This window comes from Corvus moneduloides, chromosome 1 (genome assembly GCF_009650955.1).
Source record: "Corvus moneduloides isolate bCorMon1 chromosome 1, bCorMon1.pri, whole genome shotgun sequence".
Classification (NCBI taxonomy): domain Eukaryota; kingdom Metazoa; phylum Chordata; class Aves; order Passeriformes; family Corvidae; genus Corvus; species Corvus moneduloides.
In genome coordinates, this window is record NC_045476.1 from 34,408,980 (window position 1) to 34,433,138 (window position 24,159).

The 24,159-nt window shown below is 37.4% G+C and overlaps 1 protein-coding gene across 1 annotated transcript; it reads right to left on the reverse strand.

Moving 5' to 3' along the window:
- Positions 1–247: 247 nt before the first annotated feature.
- Positions 248–18,339, reverse strand: NME8 (NME/NM23 family member 8). The gene is made up of 15 exons (XM_032104902.1): positions 18,307–18,339; positions 18,154–18,211; positions 17,174–17,280; positions 16,025–16,096; positions 14,854–14,970; positions 13,862–13,922; positions 12,027–12,103; positions 10,717–10,809; positions 6,800–6,945; positions 5,326–5,501; positions 4,067–4,211; positions 3,189–3,293; positions 2,346–2,497; positions 1,179–1,323; positions 248–581 (listed from the first exon to the last, which is right to left on the reverse strand). Exons 1-15 carry the CDS (start codon positions 18,337–18,339, stop codon positions 359–361), a joined length of 1,710 nt encoding a protein of 569 aa, XP_031960793.1. The 3' UTR covers positions 248–358.
- Positions 18,340–24,159: the final 5,820 nt, after the last annotated feature.

The window sequence follows — 24,159 nt, forward strand, 5'->3', positions numbered from 1 at the left end:
TTTAATCACTTTCCTTGACCCTTGTCCTTCCTTGCTCTTTTTAAGGTAGCTATACACAAAATGCTTTAGGATCCTGGAACTATTGGAAAGGCATAAATCTGTCAAAATGATAAAAGCAAAGGCATCTACTGAGCATATATATAGAAACCATTACTAATGTCAAATTTCTAGCAGGCGTTACTTGTTACATCGATATGTTTTGCAATATGGAAGAGCTGATAACAAAAACTGCCCAGCTAAAATTGGATGGAGTATGAAGGAAAACAAGTGTGTTTATGTAATCTTAAACAGAGTGGTTAGGTAGACAGATCCATCTAATTACATGAATATAAATTTTCAGAGATGGTATCTTAATTGTTTAGTCTGCATCAAGCTCTCCAAATGCGAACTTAATGCTTTTCAGTGCGTGTTCTATATTAGATGAGCCATGAACAGCATTAGACAAAATATCATGTGCAAACTGAGCCCGAATTGATTCAGGAGAGGTCTTCTTTGCCTCTTCTGGATCGGTTGGACCCATTAGTTGCCTCCACTCTTCCACAGCATTTTCCTTTGATAAGACCATTATCACTGATGGACCCCTGTAAAATCAATATGAGGAAGCTCTTAGACTATTCTGAGATTTCTGAGATGCAGACTTAGCTTTAATGTCAGAGGTACCGCGAAGGGTTATAATAAGCATTGAATTATGTTAATTTTATTAAGTTGCTTAAATATTGAAATTTGTTTCTGAGTGTTTTGTTTAAGGAAATATCCCATAATTGAAACTCAAAGAAATTATGATGATCAGATATTTTGATTTGGACTTCTTGTCCTAAAAATATTCTCACCCAATGATTTCTGAAGCAAGACAACACATACTGTATTTATCAGCTATACTAACAATATTATGAGGAAGATATTTGTCCTGCATGAGGACAAAAAGGATTCCATTGGAAAGCAGTTCCTTTTTAGAGAAAATAAACTCCAAAATAATACTACCCATAAGTTTGAGAAGTATTGTAAATCTCTCTTTTAAAGGAAGAGTACTCTGTGCTAGAAGCCACTAAATTTGCTAGAAAGAGTGACAGGTTGTAAAATCCTTGCACCACTTATGGTGTAACATGTTTTGTTGGCACTGTAGATGCAAAGTGTGATGTCTACTTACATACATCAGTACTGTAAACCAAGACACTTACTCAGTCATACAATTCACCAACTGTTCAAAAAAGGGTTTTCCTTCGTGATCCTTGTAAAACTGTGCAGCCATTTCACGAGTTAAAGCTTGTTCTTTTACCTTTGAGATGCTAAATCCAGCCTCTTTAACTTTTTTCATAATTTCATCTAGGAGGATAACAAACAAGCTTGTTTTTGATTGAAATGGTTTAGATGCAAAAAATACAAACTGCAAACACCCAACCTTTAAAAGTTTCGGGAAATACCAGATGCCTTTAAAAAAAAAATCTCCAACACCTATTGGAATTCTTCTTGCAAATATAAAACACTCATGGACAACATAAGAAACACTTCACCAGTCCTCTAAAATAGGCAGAAACCATTGTCAGTGCATTATTCATACCAATGCAGGTATCAAACCCAGACTGTAATTAACTGTACCAATAGCATTTGCTGTTGTTTCTCACATTGAACAGAAAGCGGACTGTAGTTGTAATGCTGTATCAAACATCAGCTGGCCAACCAAAATCAATCTGGATTGTTACAAGAGGGGAAGAAAGACTCCCAAAAGCCAATGATGAATTAGCATTAGAAAGACTACTGAAATTTGTTAGAACAGAATAGAATAATGTTAAGTAAGGGGTCTAGATAGAGGCTTTTTAAAAAGTGCCAGCAAACATTCTTAGGGCAAGATTCCAAATTGTAAACAGTGCTCTTTTTACTTTTGACTTTTTTCTCCTTATTCCCTTAGTCTAACAGTAAGCTAAACTAAGGATGGGAATGCATCTAACTGAGCAATGACCCCTTTTGAGTCAGTAAATGTAACTGTCTGAAGTAAGTAATACAAGTTTGGCAAGTGTGTCTCTCCTTTGACTAGTTAGGATGCTGGGCAGGTATTCTGCAGAAGTGCCTGGCTTTTAAAAGATTTAACTTAGCTAAGGACTCTCTTTCTTCAATTCACCACTATTCTAGTGAAGAAAAACCTATAGGCAGCTTTAGCAAAGAAAATGTCATATTTGAGATGTCAATCTGAATTATGCAAGCCCGGTAAAAGCATTTCTCTGCACAGAAAACATATTTCAGAGAATCAAAATAATGCATTTGACGTGATTTACTGCAGTGTGCATTGCTAATCTTTTGTAGAAATGCTTACATCACTAGATATAGCCCATACTTTCTGAAAACCTTACCTTTATGATTCTTAGCAGCATCAGGTTTGATTAATGCAAAAGTTTGTTCCTCAGGGAAGAAGAACTCTAGTTCCTTCTGAGCATCGATGTGTGAAGAGCTGCCATGCAGCTGATTGATAGGTACGTTTTCAATCGCATACTGTGCACGCAAACTAGGAGTCATTAAAAGAGTGAAGTTACTTAAAAGCATAGCCATTTTGAGCTGTGAACTATGATTAGCCTTAACCCAGTGAATATAAATCAGTGGAAATCTGAAATATGAACACCCTCCCTCCCAACCCTCATCCTGTTGTATTTCCAAGTAATACCACTTCTTCCTTAATGAAACAGCACTTCTGTCAGCAGCAGGTAACATGATACCATGGCAATTTCCTAGAGCAATGCGATAAGCAGGTAGAACTAAGGCGTCCATTTATAAAATGTGTAGGAGAAACTTGGTCACAAATAAAATATTCTACTGATGCAAAGTTTTCAATAAGCTACAAGAAAAATCTCAGTGGTATTTCAAGAAAACTAATGGTGGTATTTCAAGAAACCCTGTCTACTATTATGAATAGATATTACCAACACTTTTTCTCTGACTCAAGAGTTCCCCTTTCATTACATTGCACTTTTTTAAACTCAGCTTTTAATTCTGTTTAGCAGACTTTATATCTCAAAAAATTTGATAGTTTCTATGCATAATACACGACTATTCCCAAGAAAAGCTTAAAAAACTGCAGAATTGCATATCTGTTTCCAGATGATGGCACTATAGTTACACTAGTCGGAATGGGGAATGAGCTGAGGAATGCGAAAGTAAGTTGGAAGCTGTTAATAATGGTTTACTTCTTTGACTATTACCTCTCTGGATTTTTCCTAGCCTCTTCAAGAGTCTTTGGGCCTAGTAAATCTCTCCAGTGTGATACAGCGTTTTCTCGTGTTAGAGCCAATACAAGAGTTGGACCACTGTAGAATAGGAAAAGTAACATTAAAAAAAAAATTCAACTCTTGGTACTTTTAAAAAGCAATTTGATTATATATAGTCTGGACTAGCAAAATGAGCACCAGTACTGGAGGACCTTAAAACTGATCTAATTGTTTAAACAGGTACTGTCTGATAAAACTTTATGGGGATTAAATATGAATTTGAATTGCAAAGTTACTGAGTTTTGTCACAATGGCAAGACAGAAATACTGATCATGCCCTAAACATGTCCCAATTTCATATGAATGGAATATCCAAACATGATTTATTTCTCTTCCCCAAGTATCCAACACACAGCATGGTTGAAGATTTCAGAGTTCTCCTACAGACAACCTAAATGCAGCAAGTTCACACAAATCAGTGAACTTGGCCGCTGAGACGTCATACATACAGAGATACGGAGTAGCTAGTAACTTTTAAAAGCTTGATTTATATATTTGTTGTACTTGGGAATTATTCCATTATCTGCAGTTATCTGATCCTGTTCTGTCTTTTACTAAACTTTCAGGTACATGTGTATCATGTATTAGCCAGGAAGTGTTCAACACCAGTTTGGGTGGGACTCTGAGCAACCTGTTCAGGTGGAAGGTGTCCCTGCCCATGGCAGGGGGTTGGAACTAAATGGCCTTAATGATCCCCTCCAACCCAAACCCTTCTGTGAGTCTATGATTCAATAATTATTGTAAAAATGTCAGTCTTATCTGATCCAATATAGATTCTATAGGTTCACATTCTCCTTTTTCATTCAACATACCTGGTCATTTGCTCTAGAAGGACTGGGAAGTAGTCTTGATCTACATGTTCTTTGTAAAATGTACGTACTTGTTCCTCAGACAGAATTATTTCTTTCTGCATTGCTATTTTGAAGCCATCATCCTTTATCCTTTGCATGATAGACTCTGTTAAATATATTGAAATGATGCTAAACTGCCATCCATTCATTCCTTTGCATACTTGTAGACAAATGACATGGAATTTTCCATGATAATGTTAAATTTTTACAGGTGAATTTATTTCCTAACTAAAGAACAGAAAACTGATTTAAAGCAACTGCTAGAAGGCATCGCTAGTTGCCTGAACACTCAGAAAGCTGATCCTCATCTTCTTAAGGCTTTTTCTTGCTTCAGAAACCTCAGTAGGAATTCCTGACTGAGAAATATGATACGTGTTATTACCAGCAAAAGAAGGTCTAAGGAATTTGAATAGGTGAAATGTTTATTTAACTAAGTCTTACAAGACCACATGGGTAAGCAAGCAGTATTTGGCACAAGTCAAAATTATCTACAAAATTAAGGCATAATTACCTACACATGAACTGCAGAACTGCAGCTCTAAGCAACATGCTAGACAACCATAAGGAAAATAAATTCACAAGGAAAGATCAAAATTGTAGAGTTTCAGCTCTCTGCGTGTAAGTTTGTTCAAGTACAGAGATTCTCAAGTTAGAAATAAAAATGCTATCTGAAATCTAGGAAGAAATGCAAACATATGACTGAGAAGAAAAGTAAACTTGTTTGGATTAAGGTTTATGTAATGGGGTAGATTTTTTTACTTGATCTGTGAAAATGCTCTCTGTTTAGACCTGCCCTTGAGCATCACTGCCTTATGCAGAATAGAATATCTTGGATTGCATATTTTTTCCTCTTGCCATTGATCTATCTTGGGCCTGCTATTCAAGAATATCAGCTGCTTTATTACAGTGGGAGATCTAGTCCCCTATACTACATTTGAAAATTCTAGCTTCTCTGAGAGGTCTTATAGGAACATTCCATCTACAGACTTTCTTGAAAAATTAACCAACCAAACAAAATATCATTGACATTTGCATTCTCAATATATGAAAAACATTAACCTTATAACTTCATTCCAGACAAAGATTACTGCTGGCCTAATGCTGGAGAAACAGTATAACCTAAAACCAGTTCATTAATTGAGTTAGGATTTATAATTCAAAATTCAAAATAGGAGAATATTTATACATACTTGATAGAAAATATGGTTATTAACACTTACCTCGCCTTTCTTTTAAGAGACTAGGTCTAATTATGGCCAAAGTCTTTTCAACTTGTTCTGCCTTATTTACATTAAAATTTGGGAAAAAGAAGGCAAGTTGTCTGCTGGCATCTTCAACACTGTCTTGCACATCACATAAATTTACCAGACTCTCAGTTTCTGTGAGTCCTGGCAACCTGATGAAACATAAAGTAATACAGTATTTAAGTTACTGCTTGGTGTTAACAAACTGACTTTTTGAAGATGTACTTTCTTAAAATTTAGTGAAACATAAGGATAGAATGCAAAACGAAGTTTTTATTAAATTCAGATTCATGAGTAAAGTAATATTTCTGAGAAGAGAATTATTAATCTTCTCAAAAAGTGCCTGATCACGTGCTCTGAAGGAGAAAGCTCAGCCAGGCTGCTTTAACAACTCCCCTCTAGGTTATCCAAAATAGTTTCTCTGTTTCATGAGACGGAATTGCTACTTACAAATGTACAGTGTGTAATGAATGATCAGTAGAAGGCTTGTGCTTAATTCATGTACAGCATGATCATAAAAATGATAGCACTACAGAATTGTCTCTGACAGAGACACTTCTCATTGTTTCTGGTCTGTTTATTTAGCTATGTAAATAAAGCCCCTCTTGGCCACTTGTAGAAAATGCAGTATTCCCCAGCTGTACTAAATTAATGCAGACAGGGATGCAGCAGGCATTGACAAAAATGTCAATTATTAAAACAATCTCTTTTTTGGATGAAGTATTTAAGCTCACGTTGCTTTAAGTAAGTGTCTTGTCTAAATATAAAACTTGAGTCGATATTTGAATTTTTGAGAACACTCGATTGTCTGAGGCTGCATATACAACTATCATCCTTAAAATTCTCTACAAACCCTTGGCATAGAAGAAAAACACACACTTCAAGATATCATGGTTGTGAACAGCTAATCCTTACAATTTTTTTTGCCTCTTGAAGTAGCGTGGGGACACAACCCCCAATACCCTACCCCTTCTCTGCTGGCTTTTACAGTGCTATCTGGGAGAAGAGCATGCCTCAGGTGTGTCCTGGTCTGCCCTGGGCTATATCTACAGCTTCCCAACAAACATAGGGGTAAACATGGGAAAGAGTGCAACTTCAACTGGTGGTGTGGGCAGTCCCTTGGTATGGGTGAACTCGAATTGCAAGGACTACATCAGCTTTGAAGTGTAGCATTGTTCCCCTCATTCTGAGAACCCATGGAAGGTGAGTTCAAAGAGACCAGTGACCTTTGCTTGTCATCTCTAACTAGGAAGCAAGGAATTTCTGAATTCCCACGAGAGCTGGGATTGCATTTCTAGTGGTGGTCCTGTGAAGGACTAGGTGACGAACTCTGCCTGCTCCCTGGACCCTGCACACATGGGCACATCTGCCTCTGTAGGAACATGCCTTGGTTTATGGTGTGCTCTGAACACTGACTGAATCACAGATACACATTTTCGCTGGTACTTACTTGACTGGCTGCTCAGGCTCACCAGACTCACTTTTTTTGCGTAGATCTATCCATTGAGGAATAGCAGCAGTTGGTTCTTTTTTAGTGATTATCAAAACATGGCATGGTCCACTCATCATGAATCGAACAAATGCTTCAAAGTCAGGCTAAAAAACATAATTTCCCCCCCTCTGAACTGCAGGAACTCTGAGTTTTTCATCAGTAATGAGACAATTATGCTTTTAAAGTAACTCATACATTCCTGTTCCAAACTGGCATTCACACACATTCCTCAGAACCTTGTTAGGTTGTTTGGGAAGATTTTTGATCGATTATTTGAGACAACATTATCAAATGACTAAAAAAAAGTTAATTGAGATAAAGAAAGTCATACAACTCCTTTAAACAAGTACTAGATGTTCTTCCTGGTTAAAATGCAAATGACAAGAGTGAAGAAAACGATCTGGAAACTCAATGTGATCACTTTCTATGCTTGCAGTACAGCATGTAGTGTGACAAGAAACTGCAATACAGTTTCATGAATAATTTTTGAAATGAAATTCATGTAGCTGGTTATAAATATAGAACACAGAGCTATTTGCAAGACATTTGTAGGCTTTCCCTTCATTTGCTTTGCTATGTGCTTTTCACTTCTTCAGTTTCAACTTTCAATCCTATAAAAGTACATTTCCATCAGAAAAATAACTTTTGAAGCCTGTGGTGTGAGTTCTTAATCTTTATTTTTTTCTTTCTTTCTTTTTTTTTTTTTTTTTTTTTGTGTATGTCACCTTTTTCTTGGGGATATGTATTCTCCTTTTAAATATTTGGCTAAATCCTTACCAGTCAGCATCATGTTATTGCATATGATACTTTTTTCCTTTAGTAATACAAGGATGAAATATTCACATATAAGCTTTCAAATAATTGCTTTTCTCTTTCAATTATCTTCATATCTATGCATACACTTAACCAATTTCCCAAGATGAACAAACTCAAAAGAAACAAAATGAAGTACAAAAACGTTCAGTATGATGCAAAAAGGGTGTCTTTATACTGTGGTGGCTTTGAAGGTACTCTTCCTTATGTTAGAAGAACTACGTGTAACTGTTAATTTTGGCTGTCATGGATCGCCCAGCTTCATCATTAAAAAGAATCAATTTTTGCTTCCGGTTTAATCTGGAGGTCTATCGCCTTGAGTCCCCATTCCCTTGTAGAAGGCACACTCCAGGAATTCAGCAAGACTGGGGAGTATTAAATCAGGAGTAATTTTGTGCACTGAACACAAAGGAATCCATATGTTTTAACAAAATTATTTTTCAGCTTAAAATTAAACTTAAAGAATGCCAAATGATTGGCCTCTCAATATGCATAGGACTCTCTGGAGCCATATAGCTCATAGCAGTTTTATTATTCTCCTGTCCTAATGTTGGCAGGGATCTGCTATGGTGTAATAGTGTTGTTTTCCACTCTCCATGATATTGTAAAAGTCATGGCAGTTAGGTAAAGTCTCAGATGACTGAATAAAAGGGAAACATTGTATGCCTCTTTTAAAAGGGTAGAAAGCAGGACCCCAGGAACTACTGGCCTATCAGCCTCACCTCTGTGCCTGGGAAGATCATGGAACAGATCCTCCTAGAATTTCTGCTAAGGCTCATGGAGGACAAGGAGATGATTTGGGACAGCCAGCACGGCTTCACCTCGGGCAAGTCCTGCCTGATCAATGCAGTGGCCTTCTACAGTGCAGTGACTTCATCATGAACAATTGAAGAGCTACAGATGTCATGTCTGGACTTCTGTAAAGCCCTTGACATGGTACCCCACAACATCCTTCTCTCTGAAGTGAATTGTTTCTTATTGCTGTTCAGTGATAAGGAATTGGTTGGACTGTTGCATCCAGAGGGTAGTGGTCAGAGGCTCAGAGTCCCAATGGACATCAGTGACAAGTGGTGTCCCCTGGGGTCCATACTGGGGACCAGTGCTGTTTAGTATCTTCATTAATGACATAGGTGAAGGGCTCGAGTGCAGCCTCAGCAAGTTTGCAGATGACACCAAGCTGACACACCCAAAGGACAGGATGCCATCCGGAGGAATCTGCACAAGTTCAAGAAGGGGGCCCATGGGAATCTCATGAGCATTAAAAAGATCGAGTGCAAGGCGCTGTATATGGGTTGGGGCTACTTCTGGTATCAGCACAGGCCAGGGGATGAACAGATCGAGAGCAGCCCTGGGGAGGACTTGAGGATGCTGGTGGATGAGAGGCTGGACATGACCCGGCAATGTGCACTCACAGCCCAGAGAGCCAAACGTGTCCTGGGCTGCATCCAAAGCAGCGCGGCCAGCAGGGCAAGGGAGGAGATTCTGCTCCTTTGCTCCACTCTGGTGAGACCCCACCTGGAGAGCTGCATCCAGCTCTGGGATCCCAGCATGGGAAGGACAGAGTCTAGAGGACATTAGGAAGAAATTCTTTGTTGTGAAGGTGGTGAGTCACTGGAATTGGTTGCCCAGAGAAGTCGTGGATGTCTCATCCCTGGAGCCCTGCTCAAGGCCAGGCTGGATGGGGCTCTGAGCACTTGTTCTAGTGGAAGGTGTCCCTGCCCTTGGAACCAGATGATCTTTAAGGTCCCTTCCAACCCAAGCCATTCTGTGATTCTATGATTCTATGATATATCAAACACTGTATGCTTTGTTTGTCTTTGTTCTTCCCATGTCTATCTCCACACTTAACTAGTCTCAAATTTGGCTGCTCTTCTCAGGAAGATGAGTTACTTTTACCTCTGTTTCAAAACTGCCTCTGTCTAAACTACAATCCCAGCTTTGCTAAAACCAAGCCCTTTATGATTTCTTACAAGATCTCCCTGTTACTTGCTTTCTAAGCCATAATGCAGCTGCCTAGTGATTGCTATCAGTTTGTTTTTTTCTCCCTGACTTTTGTAGGAACCATCTCATCTCACTCTTATTCATTTGGAATGCCATAGGAACACCTTCCCACCTACTCCTTTAGATTAGGCTAACCCTTCAATTGGTCCCTCTAATAATATCAAACAAACTATTTGCATAAAATTCCAGCCTCTATCTATCTTACACATATAGCAGAAGGTACAAATATTTGTTAAGAAACTTCATTTTTTGACCCAGATCCTTCTAAAGAGTTAATTTTAGCTATCACACTGCTGGAAAATATGACCATATCCAGGTGCTAGTTTGCTAGACCACTGCCATTTAATGGTGGACAGCCTAATTTAATTATTTTCTTGAACTTTATATCTGTCTTTAGCTATTTTTGTCCCCTATTGTAGGACAAGGCACAAAAAGTAGATTTCAACTGAGATGCTTTCCCTTTCTGCCTGTGCACATGCTTATTCCCAGAACTATCCCATGATAAAATCTGAAAAGAAATAAAAAAATTAATATATACTTATTTTCTGGGTGGAAAAATAAATGTCAAATAGATACACACTGTCACATAGATGACACTGGATTTTGGGTTTGTGCCACATTTCAGCACCTAATAGGTAAGGTAGAGTAATTGCAGAAACAACCTATACAGCACTCTAATTTTCTTTCCTACAAAGGTCACTGGGCCTGTCATAACACATTTTAAAATCAGTATAATTTTACCTTGATAAATAGTGTTAGAAATTTAGCACCATGTCTAAGGATCATGCACATTTAGATAACAGAAAGAAGAACAAAATATTTTAATATTTAATTGGAGGTCAGTTTAATTTGGTTGGAATAATAGATTGCTACCTAGTGATATTTACATGAATCAGTGAAAGAAAAGGGAGAGAGAATACCTCTTTTTTTATGTACTAAATCTACATTAATTCAGTTCTTCAATATACTTAAAATTGACCATACAGAGATTTGCAAGCACATCTGGTAACCATTATATATTTTACCTGTTCCCTTCACTTAGATTTTTAGTTTGTTTTTACCTGTTCTTTATTCCGGGCATAAAACACTCTGATTTGCTCTTCAGTAAGCATTCTCTCCTCTGCTGCTTTAATGTCAAATCCTGCATCTTTAATCTGCAATTATTCGGTTGTTACTCACAGGCATTTGAAAATGGATACATACAAAATCGTATGTTATTGTAAATCTAAAGATTGATTGATTCTGGAAGCTTTCTTAAGTTTAAAATTCTCCAAAATATTCTATCTTTGCCTAAACCGAACTTCCAGCCTTTCAAAACACGTCACTAAATTCAGGATTATAATACCTCTAAGTTAATGTTTGTGAAAAAATACAGTGCAGTTCAATGTATGTAGCACATTCATTCAGTAGTTAATAATCCCTTTTATTTCACATTGAATAAACTCCTTTTGATCATTGTGACTGGTTAACATGCAACTTATGTTGCAAAATATAAATTTTATTATAATCATAGTAGTCACATAAATGTGCAATTGTCAACAGTTGTTTTATCAGGCTAAACTATTTGGCTTTAGGAAGAGCAAATAAAGAAAAATGAAATCTACTTTATGATTTTCTGTTTCAAACTCTGTTACTGCACCAAGTTCAAGTATTTGTGAGTGATGCACATTTATATGACTTTCATCAAAGTTCATAGTCCATTGGTATGAGGTTTGTATCATACACTGATATTTTAACAACGAAGGCAGTACCCAGCCCCAGTACTGATGATACACCAATATTAATCTGTGTACCAGCACTCTGCTCTTTAAAAAGTCCCTGTGGTGCTGCTGAGTGTTTTCAGACTGCCCCAACGAGGCTGACTGTGGACACAGTGTAGGAAAACACACCTCATAAGCCAAGTAGCAGCTGCTCCAGCTAAATTGTTTGCAAGCCCCGCCTATTTTTTTGCCTTTGCTGAGCTTCCTTCCTTTCCAGCTAAGGTAGAGCAATTACAGAAACAACCTATATAGCGCTCTGACTTCCTTTCCTGCAAAGGTCACTGTCCCTCTCATAACACTTTTTAAAATTCTTATATTTTCATCTTGATATATATTGTTACGAGGCTTTTTTTTTTTCTTTTTTTTTATAACAGAAACAATATCAATCAATGTCTAAACTCTTCTGGCATAGAATATTGAAGCAATAGTATAAATTCGAATGTCATATTATTTCACGTAAAAATTATTGTGCTTTTATCATCCTTAGCAGAGAAGCCTTATCAGATTCTGTTCTAAAGTCTGGGCATAAATTAGAATCTGCTTACCCTTAAATTTTGCTATTATGTCTCTTAAATAAATAGAATGAATGACTATTTTAAAATTCTGTCTACCTTTTTTTTAATTTCTTCTATGCGTCCCGCTAAGACATCATCAGGTTTTATAATTCCAACTGAATAAGTGAGTACTTCTGAAAAAGGGATAAAATAATGTCCTAATTAACACATTCATCAAAATAAATGCACAACTAAGTTTTCCATTACTTACAAGTGGGTTTCTCTAAGTAATTCTCCATTTTCATCTTGATATGGCCAAACAGTGGTCGCAAAAAAATGACTCCTGCACTTAAAGCATGTCTTGGAGTGCAGGACCAACTTTTTCCTTCCCTGGAACCCACATTTCCCATGAACTACTGTTGGGGGGGGGGGCTAATATGGTGGAGAAATGCAAACATGTAGCTGTGGTGGGAAAATATCAGTTTATGATGGAGCCCTTGTCTAGGGAGAGCTCTGTATGTACAATACTAGGAAAGTGAAAGGAATGAATTTTACTAATGAAAATTCACTAAGTGAAGATCTGTATGAATATTGGAGATTTCCGGTAGAACATATATTTCTCGTCATAGTGAATGTTTGATTCCTTAGCTTTGTGAATGCTGAAGGCATTGGCAATCAGTATCTGTTGATGTCACACATGCTTGCTAGCACAATCTAATGTTTAAAACAGGGTGTTCCTTGCTGTGAAAGAGTAGACACAGTGTTACTACATCCACTGCATACAGGTCCCTGAAAATGGTCAGAAGGGAATAGCAACTTTACTGGACCTGAAGTTTACAGTGAAGCATTTGAATGTATATCAATCAGACCCCAAAACTGTAGAAGAATTTAAGATAGGGATAATGAAAACAGCAGAGTACTGCTTGTTACCAATACTAGAAACACTTACAGGCAACTGCATATGTTAAGGAAAATATTACTGCCAAATGTTAGTGTATTACAGTGTCTGAGAGACCCCTTCTCCTGAAGCTGAGCTAAAGCTCTCTTTTCTGATTTTCTATCATGTTTAAGTTTTGGTGATTAGTGTGAAGTCTGTAGATAATTGCTAAATGATAGTACTATACTAGTAAGTCTCACAGGGTTTATGAGAAAAAATAAAGGCTAAAGCTGAGGTCAGGAATATGTTAATTGAACCATCCATTTGGAAAAAAGCATGAAGATGAAGGAAAAGGGGTGCCATGACTGTGATCTAATGCTTCTCACAGGGAAAAAAAGCAACATCCAGAACAAGGAGAGGATGGAGGAGTTCCATCTCAGTGGTGCAGAATGGCATTTTCTGCATATCTGAAGCAGTAGGAACATTCAGTAGCTACAGATAACAATAAAAAAAGAAACGATGTAGGTCTCAGCTCATGAGAAACCTTAAATTAATCACAGACAGGACTTGCAAACAGGATGGTGCTTATTTTTCAATCTTTTTGGAAGTTTATCCTGCTACTGTGGATTTATGCTCTTATACAAATCTGTTCTCAAATCTAATCTGGTGAAAGAGTTAATTAAAATAATCTGAGATAGAAGGCAGGCCATTGCTTCACAGATTAACTCTTCCAATCCTCTCAGGTTGACCCCATCTTAGTATTCCACTTCAACAGAAGTACACAGCTCACACAGGGACTGTGTAGAACTGACTTTCAGGCCTGAATTTTGCACAGCAGAATTCCCTGGCACATGTGACTTCTGTCTAAAGTCTGGAGGTTCTCAGTGTGGGGGTGAAAATATTGATGATGACAGTCCAATACATTAATTCCTTACAGAAGAAAGCTCAATCAAAACTTTCTATTAATTCAACCAAAGGAGAGTCTATTAGTGCTAAACATAGACAATTATTAATCAAAAGACATTTGTTCTCTTTCTTTCTGTTAACATTTCTAAAATAAATCAAATGTATTTACCCTCCTCTACAGCCCCCTCGGACCCTTCTGATGAATCTTCATGGAAAACGAGTTCTTCTGCCTAAGGTAATTGCAAATGGAGTAAAGAACATCAGCAGTGCAAAGATAGAGTCACCAGAAATAGCTGTCACATCTTCACAACACCTTTATCTTAATGTAAGAATGGACTTGCTACCCTGGGAAAAAAGCAATTCTAAGAAGGCCCTTTGGCCAGTCTGGTTTTCCTTAACTGAGTTTCAGTTTGTTAAAAAGCTATTTTTACTATAAGTGAAGTTCTTTCATTTCCATTTTAACAAAACAAGCAATGAGACATGACTATTTCCCATGTCTCTGTTTCATATGATGCAGTTACTAAGTTATATATTAAAAATACTTAGCCCTGAAAGAAAAAAGATTACTAAAACACTTATGATCTAGTGGCATTTTTTCCGTCTCTTCATTTCTTAAATCACTAGGCTAATCTGTAAATTTGTTAAGTTTTTATAAAGTACCATAATGGAAATTTGGGGGTTCTGAGGAGAACAAGCAACAGGGGAGGATTAATTCTGCTACTACTGTGAATTCTAACAGTGGGATCTTTTGCAGTGCAGGCTACTGAGGTCAGACCAAGCTGTCCTTGTGTCCTTATGTTACCTGGAAGTCAGGAGTGAAAGGTGATGGAATAAATTTGTTGAATGACCTTTGTTTTTTGTAGCAAGCTGGATTCATTAGGTACAGAGCAATCCCCATGGCTTTGGGCAACCTGATCTAGTGAAAGATGTGACTGCCTGTGGCAGGAGGGGTTGGAGTAGATGATCTTGAAAAATGTCTTACAACCCAGATAATTTTACTTGATTTCTAAAACAAAAGCCCATCATATATATGTCACTTTAATGTTAGGACAAAAATACAAAAAATTAAACATTATCTAAACACTATCACAGACATTTAGACAAATGGTGTAAGTGTAATAAAAATACACATTTATACATCAGCATCTTGTTTGTGAGTACCTCAGTGCGTTCCTTCTCTCCAGCTGCAATGTCCCTCTCTTCTTGCACTAGCTCTGTTACTGTCTTAGTTATAAGAGGAGCATTTACGCCTTTCACTATTGCAAGAATTTTGCCATGCTGTCAAAGAGAAAATAACACTCTCAGTGAGTTTTCATCACTTAATTTACACATTTGCTTGAATTTTTGAAACCTGCAATATCTTGCTAATTTTTTCCAGCTACAGGGTCATTTCCTATGCCTGCTGAAGGGAATACGAAAGCTACTACCGCGTCTGTTACTTCAGAATGAAACTTCTGTGCATTTATTTCCTTGCTTCCTTCTTTACCAAATTTTCCATGTTTATTTCTGGGCTCAACACTGAGAGTATAGTTGGAAGCAAACGCAAATATGGATTTTACTTGTTCTTAATTTCTCTAACATGGAGTTTTCTGTCTTTTTTTTTGTGTGTGTGTGTGTGTGTGTGTGACTTTTCAGCGCATTCTCTACAACATTCAGGTGCATAGTAGTGAAGCTAATGGTGACCAAAGGTACTGCTAACATCTCTAGGCAGCATTCAGATTCAAACCTGAAAGTGTCCTGAAAGTTTCATTATTCTTGGTCCCTACTTATGGAAATTCAAATCCTGGCTCCCTCAAGTTAAAAGAAACCCCACCTCTTCTTAAGTGAACACTCTACAACGGTGTCCTAGGAGAACCAACTTTCTGTGTCCATCAGTGAGAGATAATAAGTATATGATGAATTGCTACAGTTCCTCAAGTGTGAAAACATAATTTTATTTGTTATCTTAAAAATCTATAATGCCAGGAAACGTAAACTCTCTTTCCCTGATGAAAAGTGTGCATAAAATAATAATTTCAGTGTAACCACATGTAGGCACTTTATGTAAGGCAAACCTGGAAAACTTACCTGGGTTTCTCAGTAACTACCAAAATAGTGACTACCACAATTCTTCTGTGGCTGTATGTGCAACAGCCACAACAAAAATGTGCTCAAGAACCACCAGACTCAGGCATGGGAAACAGCTCAAGCAAACAACATCTGATAGTACCATCCTACGTACTCTAAAACGTAAAGATAGGATTTACACAGCCTCATAGCTATTTTATAATCTATTGAAATGTTAAGGCAAATGTAGGCAGCACATTAAAAGAAACTGCTGTGATGTACTTACAACACTAAAAAGAAACACAGGTTCACAGCTGTTCCTAAATGGTTTCAGACTTTCAATGCTGTCAGCCTCTGCCTGAATTCAGACAAAAAAGATTATTTGGTTACATGAGTGTGTATGCATATGCATATATATAAGGAAACCTTTTTACCCACAAGAAAACCCCACTATTACATATTTTGCTGTTGAAAACTCAAACTGCAGTCCTAAATACAACTAACAGTCCTTATAGTGATGAAGAAAGAGCTGTTTGGATAACATGGGATTGTCTTCCCTTCGTATTACAGCAATTCATCATGGAAAAATATCTTCTCTTGATACTATTTTCTCATGTAAGTCATAATAACATATGTAAATGAAAAAGTAGCCCATGTAGTCTTGATGGAAGAGATTATCCCGTGTATTAAGTTCTTTGTGAACTGTGTTCAACTGTATGAATGCACGTGAGATAACGTCAGAACATAACTCCCTGCCTTTTTCATGTGTAAAAAATTCCTGTTTTTTCTGAAAAGGCATTTCATCAAGGAATTTAAAGTTTTCACTAAAGTGAAAATGGATGGACTTGGTCAACATCTTGGAGAAACTGAGTCTGTGAAACAAATTTATCTACTTTAAATATGAGATATAATACATTTGTATATATGTACTGCTAGTGTAAACAAATATTTTTACTACTACAGTTCTGTGATAGTTTTTTTAATTTCTCCCTTTTTGTTCTGTTAAAAATGAAATACCAGGTAGAATTTGCAAAAAAGATGCAACAGTTTTTCAGGGATGTAAGAATTTTAAATGCAACGGCCCATAATGCAGAGACTTAAAACTAAAAGTCGTATAGTCGGGCTTTTAAATATTTCTGCAATCTCATCAAGGAAAACAAAAGTTGTGGGGTATCAGATCTTTTTTTTAAATATAGCTTCTTACATATTTATTACCAGTTCTAATCTACTTCTAAACAAAGTCTTCTGAGGACATATGCAGGAAAAGCAACCAGGCCAAAATTATGTCAACTCAGTATCAGGACAGTAAAATGAAAGCTCTACATACGCAGATCAGAAGATCTATTTAAACCAAAAAGAAGATCTATTTAAACCAAAAAGAAGATCTATTTAAACCAAAAATAAACCAAAATCCACACAGGATTTATGTCCTTACCACGGCAAAATGTAGCACATTATCTTCACTAAACTCGTTCCTCAATTTTCTGAATAAGTTCAGCACAGCTTTGCAAGGACCACACCAAGCTTGATACACATCTATTACTAAAATGTAATAGTTTGGGATTACAAACAGCTGACTTGTGGAACTTATAAAATGAGACATTTATGTTTGGGTTGAAACAGCACTGGAAAGGCATTCACATGGATCCTTCAGTCCTCTTCTAGTCAATTAACGTATCATGAATATGTCAATGGATTCAGTGGATATATTAGTGGATACATACTCTCTTATTTAAATTACTTTTGACATTGAAAACCTACTTCAGAATACTATTTGAGATGATTAATTCAATAGGAACTTTTCTCTTATATTCCTTTTCCTTTTATTTTCTCTTCTTCTTTTCCCCCTGTGATTTTTACCTCCCTGAGCCTTTGCCCATTACTATCCCTCTGCGGATATGATCCTGCTACAGATTTGTTCCTTTTACCAAAATACAATTCCTCGGAGACTTAGGAGACATGGTTACTGGATTAAGTGAACTGAAAATTGGGAATAATGCACATCATAGAGCATGTACTCTCTAGAATGCTGCAGTATTAATTGGGCAAGATTTTACACACAGAAGTGTCCAACCCCTTACCATGGAGAATGCCGTATTCGAAAGGTGTTTTCTAAACATTGGTGTATAGCAGTATATTAAAAATTAGATAAGTATGATTTTGATGAGTATTTATAATGTAAGATACTGCATATTCATAATCTTAATATATGATCTTAAAAGTCTTTTACAACCTAAACAATTCTATGATTCAGTGACTCTGTGATAAACATTTATAAATATATATAAATATATAGCCTTTCTTTAAAAGATATGGTACTAGTCTTCTAAAGTATCTATTAAAGATGATATATAAATATGGAAACCTGTACATATCTCCATGAGGGATTAAACAGAAAATATCAGCTGTTAGTACCTACTATACCGTTCTTCTGCAGCATTTCATCCCACTGGTTTTGATTGGTTATTACAGTCTGAAACAAAAATGAATTAACATTTTAACATTTTAAAAAGGCAGAAAAAACATCTCTTTTCCCAATAAAGTTGTTCCAGTAATTAGGATTTATACCTGGAGCTGGATTTCTTTCTTCTTGCCTGCCATTTCCCTGCGATTATAGGAAAAATATTAAAATCCAAAGCACTTTTAAAGTTTTTTAAAAGACCATGTGACATACAGAACTGATTTGTATAGTTCTCAAAATATCACTGCCTTCTGATTCCCTTAGTAATTAACTCAACTGAAGCCCTTACAACAATGATAGTTAATACTCCACTTCAGAATTTTGTGGAGCAATATACAACTTGTTTGCAAAACCCACATGGCACAAGAAACAGAAGAAAATATAGTTTGTTAGGGTGTTCAAAACTTTTGGCCTCAACAATTTTACAAGCTTATAATTACTCTGCTCAGAATAGCCACAGGGACTTTGATGGGATGACAGCTGCCATAACACTGGACCATTTCAGAAAAGTATTGATTAAAGAGCTTCAACTCTGATAACATCAAATCAGTCTTCCTGTCTGCTGGGATACATAAAAAACCATGACATACTTGTGCCCTATAACTAAACTCCCCAACTGAATCCTGATACATTCATCATTCTGTTGTTAATAAATGATGTCCTTTATTTATTTATTTATTTATTTATTGTAAATAGACAATTAACTGTGAACTAGGCAGAACAACAGTCTCAGTTAAGATACATATGTGGATGAAGTTTGACTTCAGCATGAGTGGCTCGAGTTTCTAGAGTTCTTGGTTAAGATGGTGGTCTTTGTCTTGAGGAAAATGAAAGTGCACCCATGAATGTGACCTCCTCTGGCACTGTTATTTGACAAGTCAATCAGGCAAATATGTACCAGGATTTGAACTATCCTGATATACTCACCAAAGGTGCTCCCTTCAGATCACAGATTGAGGCATAGAAGCCAATATGAGAGCTCTTACCATCATGCTTGTTTCACATTTCATCTAAAAGTGTTGTTAAGGGTTAGAATTTTAAATGCAGGTTTTCTTCAAATCCTTTAAACCAGGTAATGATACAAAGCATGACATTCATTCCTATCCTTTAAAGACTAAGGAGATGATGCTGACTACTGACACCAGAGGCAACCAGCAGATGGAAATACGCCATATTAGTAGGAAATCTTCAGCAAAAGAACCTATCTTTCATTGTAACCTTCTGTCACTGAGCAAAAACAATCAATTCTTTGCAAGACTGGTTCTGCAAAACATAAAACCAATACATGACCATGGTCTATACATCCCGATCGTTCTACATATGCTCCCCAACTAAAAATACTCAGTCATACGCACTCAGATGGCAAAGCAGAGCTCTGCAGAGTAGCCATGTGCTGCTGTGTGCAAATATACAAATGTGCACATTAGTCTGGCATAGCAGCTGTATGTGACAGACATGTGAAGCTACATGTAACATCTCTACTTTTAAATAAAATTTTCGCATAGCATTCTCTCAGTAAAGCAGATAACACCTGAACAGACAAACATGTTTTCTCCTTTATCTATGATATGGGCAACATGCTTCTCTAACCTTGACACAACTAACTCCCTGAGCATAAGCTCTTGTGTGTTAAAGTGGATCCTTGTGTATTCCTAGGTGGCACTCTGATGGATCATCTGCCCACACACACACACACATACACAGAGAAACCTGTGTAAGTGAACAAATGCACAGACACACAGGCCAGTTCAGGGCTGACAGTGCTCTACACCAGATGCCGTAACCAGGAAGAGCTCCCAGACACTCGTGCACCCCATGGTTTGACACACTCCCTGCACACTAAGCACACCACAGCACAATGGTTTGGGTGCCACTCAGCCCTGAGGGGGGCCCACTCAGGAGCAGAAAGGCACCCCCGGCCCACCTGCACCTGTCCTGGAGTAGCCGCTTGCCTGGGGACGCTCTGTGGCCGCCCAACTGCCATCCCTCAACGGCTCTAAGAGCCTTCCCCACCCTCTGCCCAGCCCCAGCCCCATCTCTTCTTGATCTCCAAGGGTCATTTTCCCTCCATCACCCTATTTTATCAGTCTGGGGTAGACATGGCACAGGGAGCTGAGCTGCAGGCATGCTGAGAGGGAAATGGGGACGGAGCTGGGGAGTGAAGGGGTGGGAGGAAGCGTCACCATTTCCTGCCCTGTTTCTCCTCCATTTCCTTTAGCCTAGGGAGAGTCAACCTTATCCTTTTAACATGTGAGAAAATTAGTCTTGGCAGATAATTAGTAATCTGCTTTCACTCTCTGTTACTTGCAAATTGTGAGAAAATGGAGACTAAAAGAGGAAGCTTTTAGTGGGTGTCCTGATGAACAAAAGAGGGTCTTGAAAGCCAAATAGTGGTGACTGCCCATACTCATACGCTATCAGTGCAGGTCTGTCATCACACTGGTGCAGAACAAAGTTATCGTTTTAAAGATGCACATTTGCAGCCCCCAAAAAGTCCCAGAAGATAAAGGCGACGTCTATTTATACACATAGAAAGCACAATTGGTCCCGAGTACAGTGGGGCTATTTTCATGTATTAACTCTTAAAGGCATCGCAACTGGTGGGTATTTCTTTGTGGAGGTACAGGCTTGAGAATATTCACAAATCAAATGCCAGTGTCTCTAAACTGCACAAATTTGATGAAAAGTGAATTTCACATATGCGCGTTGTTACAGAACTATAAATTGTCATTGCATCCAACTTATTTTGAAAGCCTGCCAAGGCATACTATGCGCTGTTATGTATATCTACCACATCTTAAGTAGATCTAATTTCAGTGACTTGTTCCTTTTCTTAAGCTTTCTGATACTGCTCACCAAAGCATGACTTGCAAAGCCCCAAAAGAAAAGTTCCTTTCATTTCATGAAAATAATATGAAGAAAAAGGTAGGGAAAACAAACTCTTAGAGGTGCTAGAACAGATGTTCTTCCTCACAGTTAAATCTTCCCAAGTTGAAGGATGTTCATTCTGCAGTAGTGGGAATGAGGCAACGTTTCCACAGAGCTGCAGCAGTTTTCAGTGCTGAGATTGTGCTATGTCCTAACAGCTTTGATTAGATCAACTAGGTGGCAAGACAGATTTTGTATTCAGATGGGAAATAATGCATTTATATGGCCAACAAAAATCGCTTCCTACATTTTTTACTGGAAAACCCTAACTTTGGAAGTAGTACAAGCTCTGCATTGGCCTGCTTGGAAGCAGAGGAGTGCTCTTGAATAATCTTTATTTTCCTGCATGAAGAAGGAAAACAACTTTTGAAACCTTCATAGACATACAAAATTGGAAAGAACTACAAAAGATGAGATATTTAACCCAACCTCCATGTGGAAGTTAAAGACCCAAAGGTTAGGCTAGGTTTTTGGGGGTTTCCTTCACAAACTGCAAACTATTTTATGCAGACCACTTTCTTCGTGAACAGTCACTTTTTTACATATTACAAAAAAACCCCAAAAAAGTCTTGAAGAGAAACACTAGAATGAGGTAATGCTCATGTACCGAATGTTAAAAGGCTGACACAGCCTATTTAACTGCTCTGTTGGAATGAGTTATATGTATGCTTTGGATATCACAAAATAGTTAATGTAAAGGGATTTGGTATTTCAAAATGCTGAAAAATAAAAAAGAATATCCTTCTTTAAGTCAGAGAGTGTAGTTCTATAACATTTTAAATTATTTTAATGATGACATACTTAGCTTATGCAGACCAGCATAGCTTTCATGGTCATTATAAAAGGCACCCAGAGAGAAGGGTTTAGGAGTTTATGGGGTTTTTCCCTGAACCAAAATGATTCAAGTTTTATATAATGTATATGAAAAGTATAATGAAAATATGCAATGGATAAACCACAATGGATTGATGATGAATGACTGCATAATTTTTTTGAGTAACTTTTAAACTGTTTCACTCCATTTTGTGCATACCACTTGATTTCAGGTCTGCTCTTTGTCATGAACTGTTAATGTCTGAAGTGACCTATTTCCAAATTACTAACACTGTTTTACAAAGTAATGGAAGACATTCGTACACCCTGCTGAGACTTGCGACAAAAGCAGAGATGCGTTTTCCCTGCTAGTCAGTCTTTTTATGTGCCCTGGTACATGCTCAGAAGCCAGTGCCTGCGTAGCTCTGATGACTACCTGCTTGTAAACACAGTGGAAGCCTTGATCACCTTAATTTATAACCTTTTGTGAGCTCTTCTGTGGCTCTATAGTCCACATGCATACTGGTACTACAGTGTATTCAATCTATGCCCTTTGCATGTTAGATTTCCTGCACACGCCCTAGTGTTCCTCCTGCCTCTCTGCCTGGATTCACTCTAGGATTGCTAGATGATGAGTGAACATCTTCGCAGCTCTTCTGCAGAGCTGTTCTTAGCCTGGCAGCGTAGCAGCCACTGTAACTTGAAGGCTCTGTATGTGTGTATTGGCTTTTTCTGCATCAGCCATAAGTAGACCAGGGACCTGATAGCAGTGGAAGACCTTTCTGATTTCTTGTATTTTTCTGGAAAACAGAAAGAAAGTATGTGAAATGGTGCACAATTTAATTTCTCGAAATCAAAAATAACTATTATGGTTGAAAAATGCAAAACTAAAGAATATTATTTGTGCTGCTTCAAGTGCAGCTCTCTGTCACACAGACAGTTGATGGTGGGATAATTCTGTGCAGTAGAACTGTTTTGGTAAATGAAGAAAGAGCATAAAATAAATAAATAAACAATTTTCTGTAAGGACTTACTGTGACACACCAGCTTGTGTGCTCCCAAGGTGAGAGAGACCAGGTGACTCCAAAACCAGGCAGTTCCTTTCTGAGTGGAAGCCCAAGACTACCACAAGTTCAAGTTGTGGATGTTTGAGAAGCAATCAGTTTTGCCCATAAGTGGTGACTGACACAAGGGATTTGACAGCTTGCTTTTAAAGAATGACCCAGCTCTGTCAGTGGTGGGTACGTTTCCCTAATTTGCCTTGCAGACAACATGAATGGTAGCCCTAACGGAAGTTACTAATACATAAACTTTTGCAGAGTTTGTACCACAAGAGAAGTTCCTGAATGTTAGTGTGGAATATATAGAAAATGAACAGATGAAAAGGAACTGAGATAATTTAGTGATTAAGACTTTTTTAGAAATGTAGGCATTAATTCTTCCAAGTAATACGGCTATCACCTCTGGGTACCCTAGAGCAAGAAAAATCAGAGGTGTTTTATTTTACCTTACCCTAGAATCTCAAAATTATGTGAATAACAGCATGGTTAGTAGTTGTGGATGTAGACATGATACTTTTATTTATTTTTACTTACAGCCTTTATTAAAGTTTTGAGTTTGGCAATCTGAGTATAAATATTTTCATAAATTCATTTTTTATTATTCCTTGTCTGTATATTGATTCAGTTTTTGAGTGTATGAAACACATTCGACACCTTACATATTGATTTACAGAATATTAGAGTGTAACTCAGAATATCCTTTGTAGCTATAGTGTGTGCAAACCCATGAACACAAGAGTTTAGTGAGACATAATGAGTGTTTCCCAACAGCTCAAGAAACTGGTAACTCTGATTTGGATCTTACCTAAGCCACCTGAAAACAGACTAGTGGTTTGCTCTCTGGCAGCATCAAATGCTGATTCACATACAGTTTTCCACTAGTTATGTGTACAGGCTAGCCCTCTACTCAAAGAGAGATCGAGAAGACTGGTCTTTGCAATGGGATCTAGAAAGTGGAAGAAAATGAAGAAAAATATCTTCCTGTATATCAAAAAGCAAATCCCATGATATCAGGTAACAAAGGTGGATTGGAGTTCACATAAATATTTTTAATCAAAGTTAGCTGGTAAAGACACAACAGTGGTTTCTATTTTACCAAACCTGAAGATGTCCAGAGTCCCAATTTAAGAACTTCCAGAAGAGTTAAGATGGCTCGGC

Excerpts from the sequence above, each read along its gene's own strand:
- NME8 (XM_032104902.1), bottom strand. The coding sequence starts at position 18,339 with ATGGCAGGCAAGAAGAAAGAAATCCAGCTCCAG. Across the intron at positions 10,810-12,026 it reads TAGAAGAAATTAAAAAAAAG|ATTAAAGATGCAGGATTTGA; the intron begins GTAGACAGAATT and ends GAATAATTGCAG. Across the intron at positions 6,946-10,716 it reads ATGCCCGGAATAAAGAACAG|CCTGACTTTGAAGCATTTGT; the intron begins GTAAAAACAAAC and ends TATGTTTTTTAG.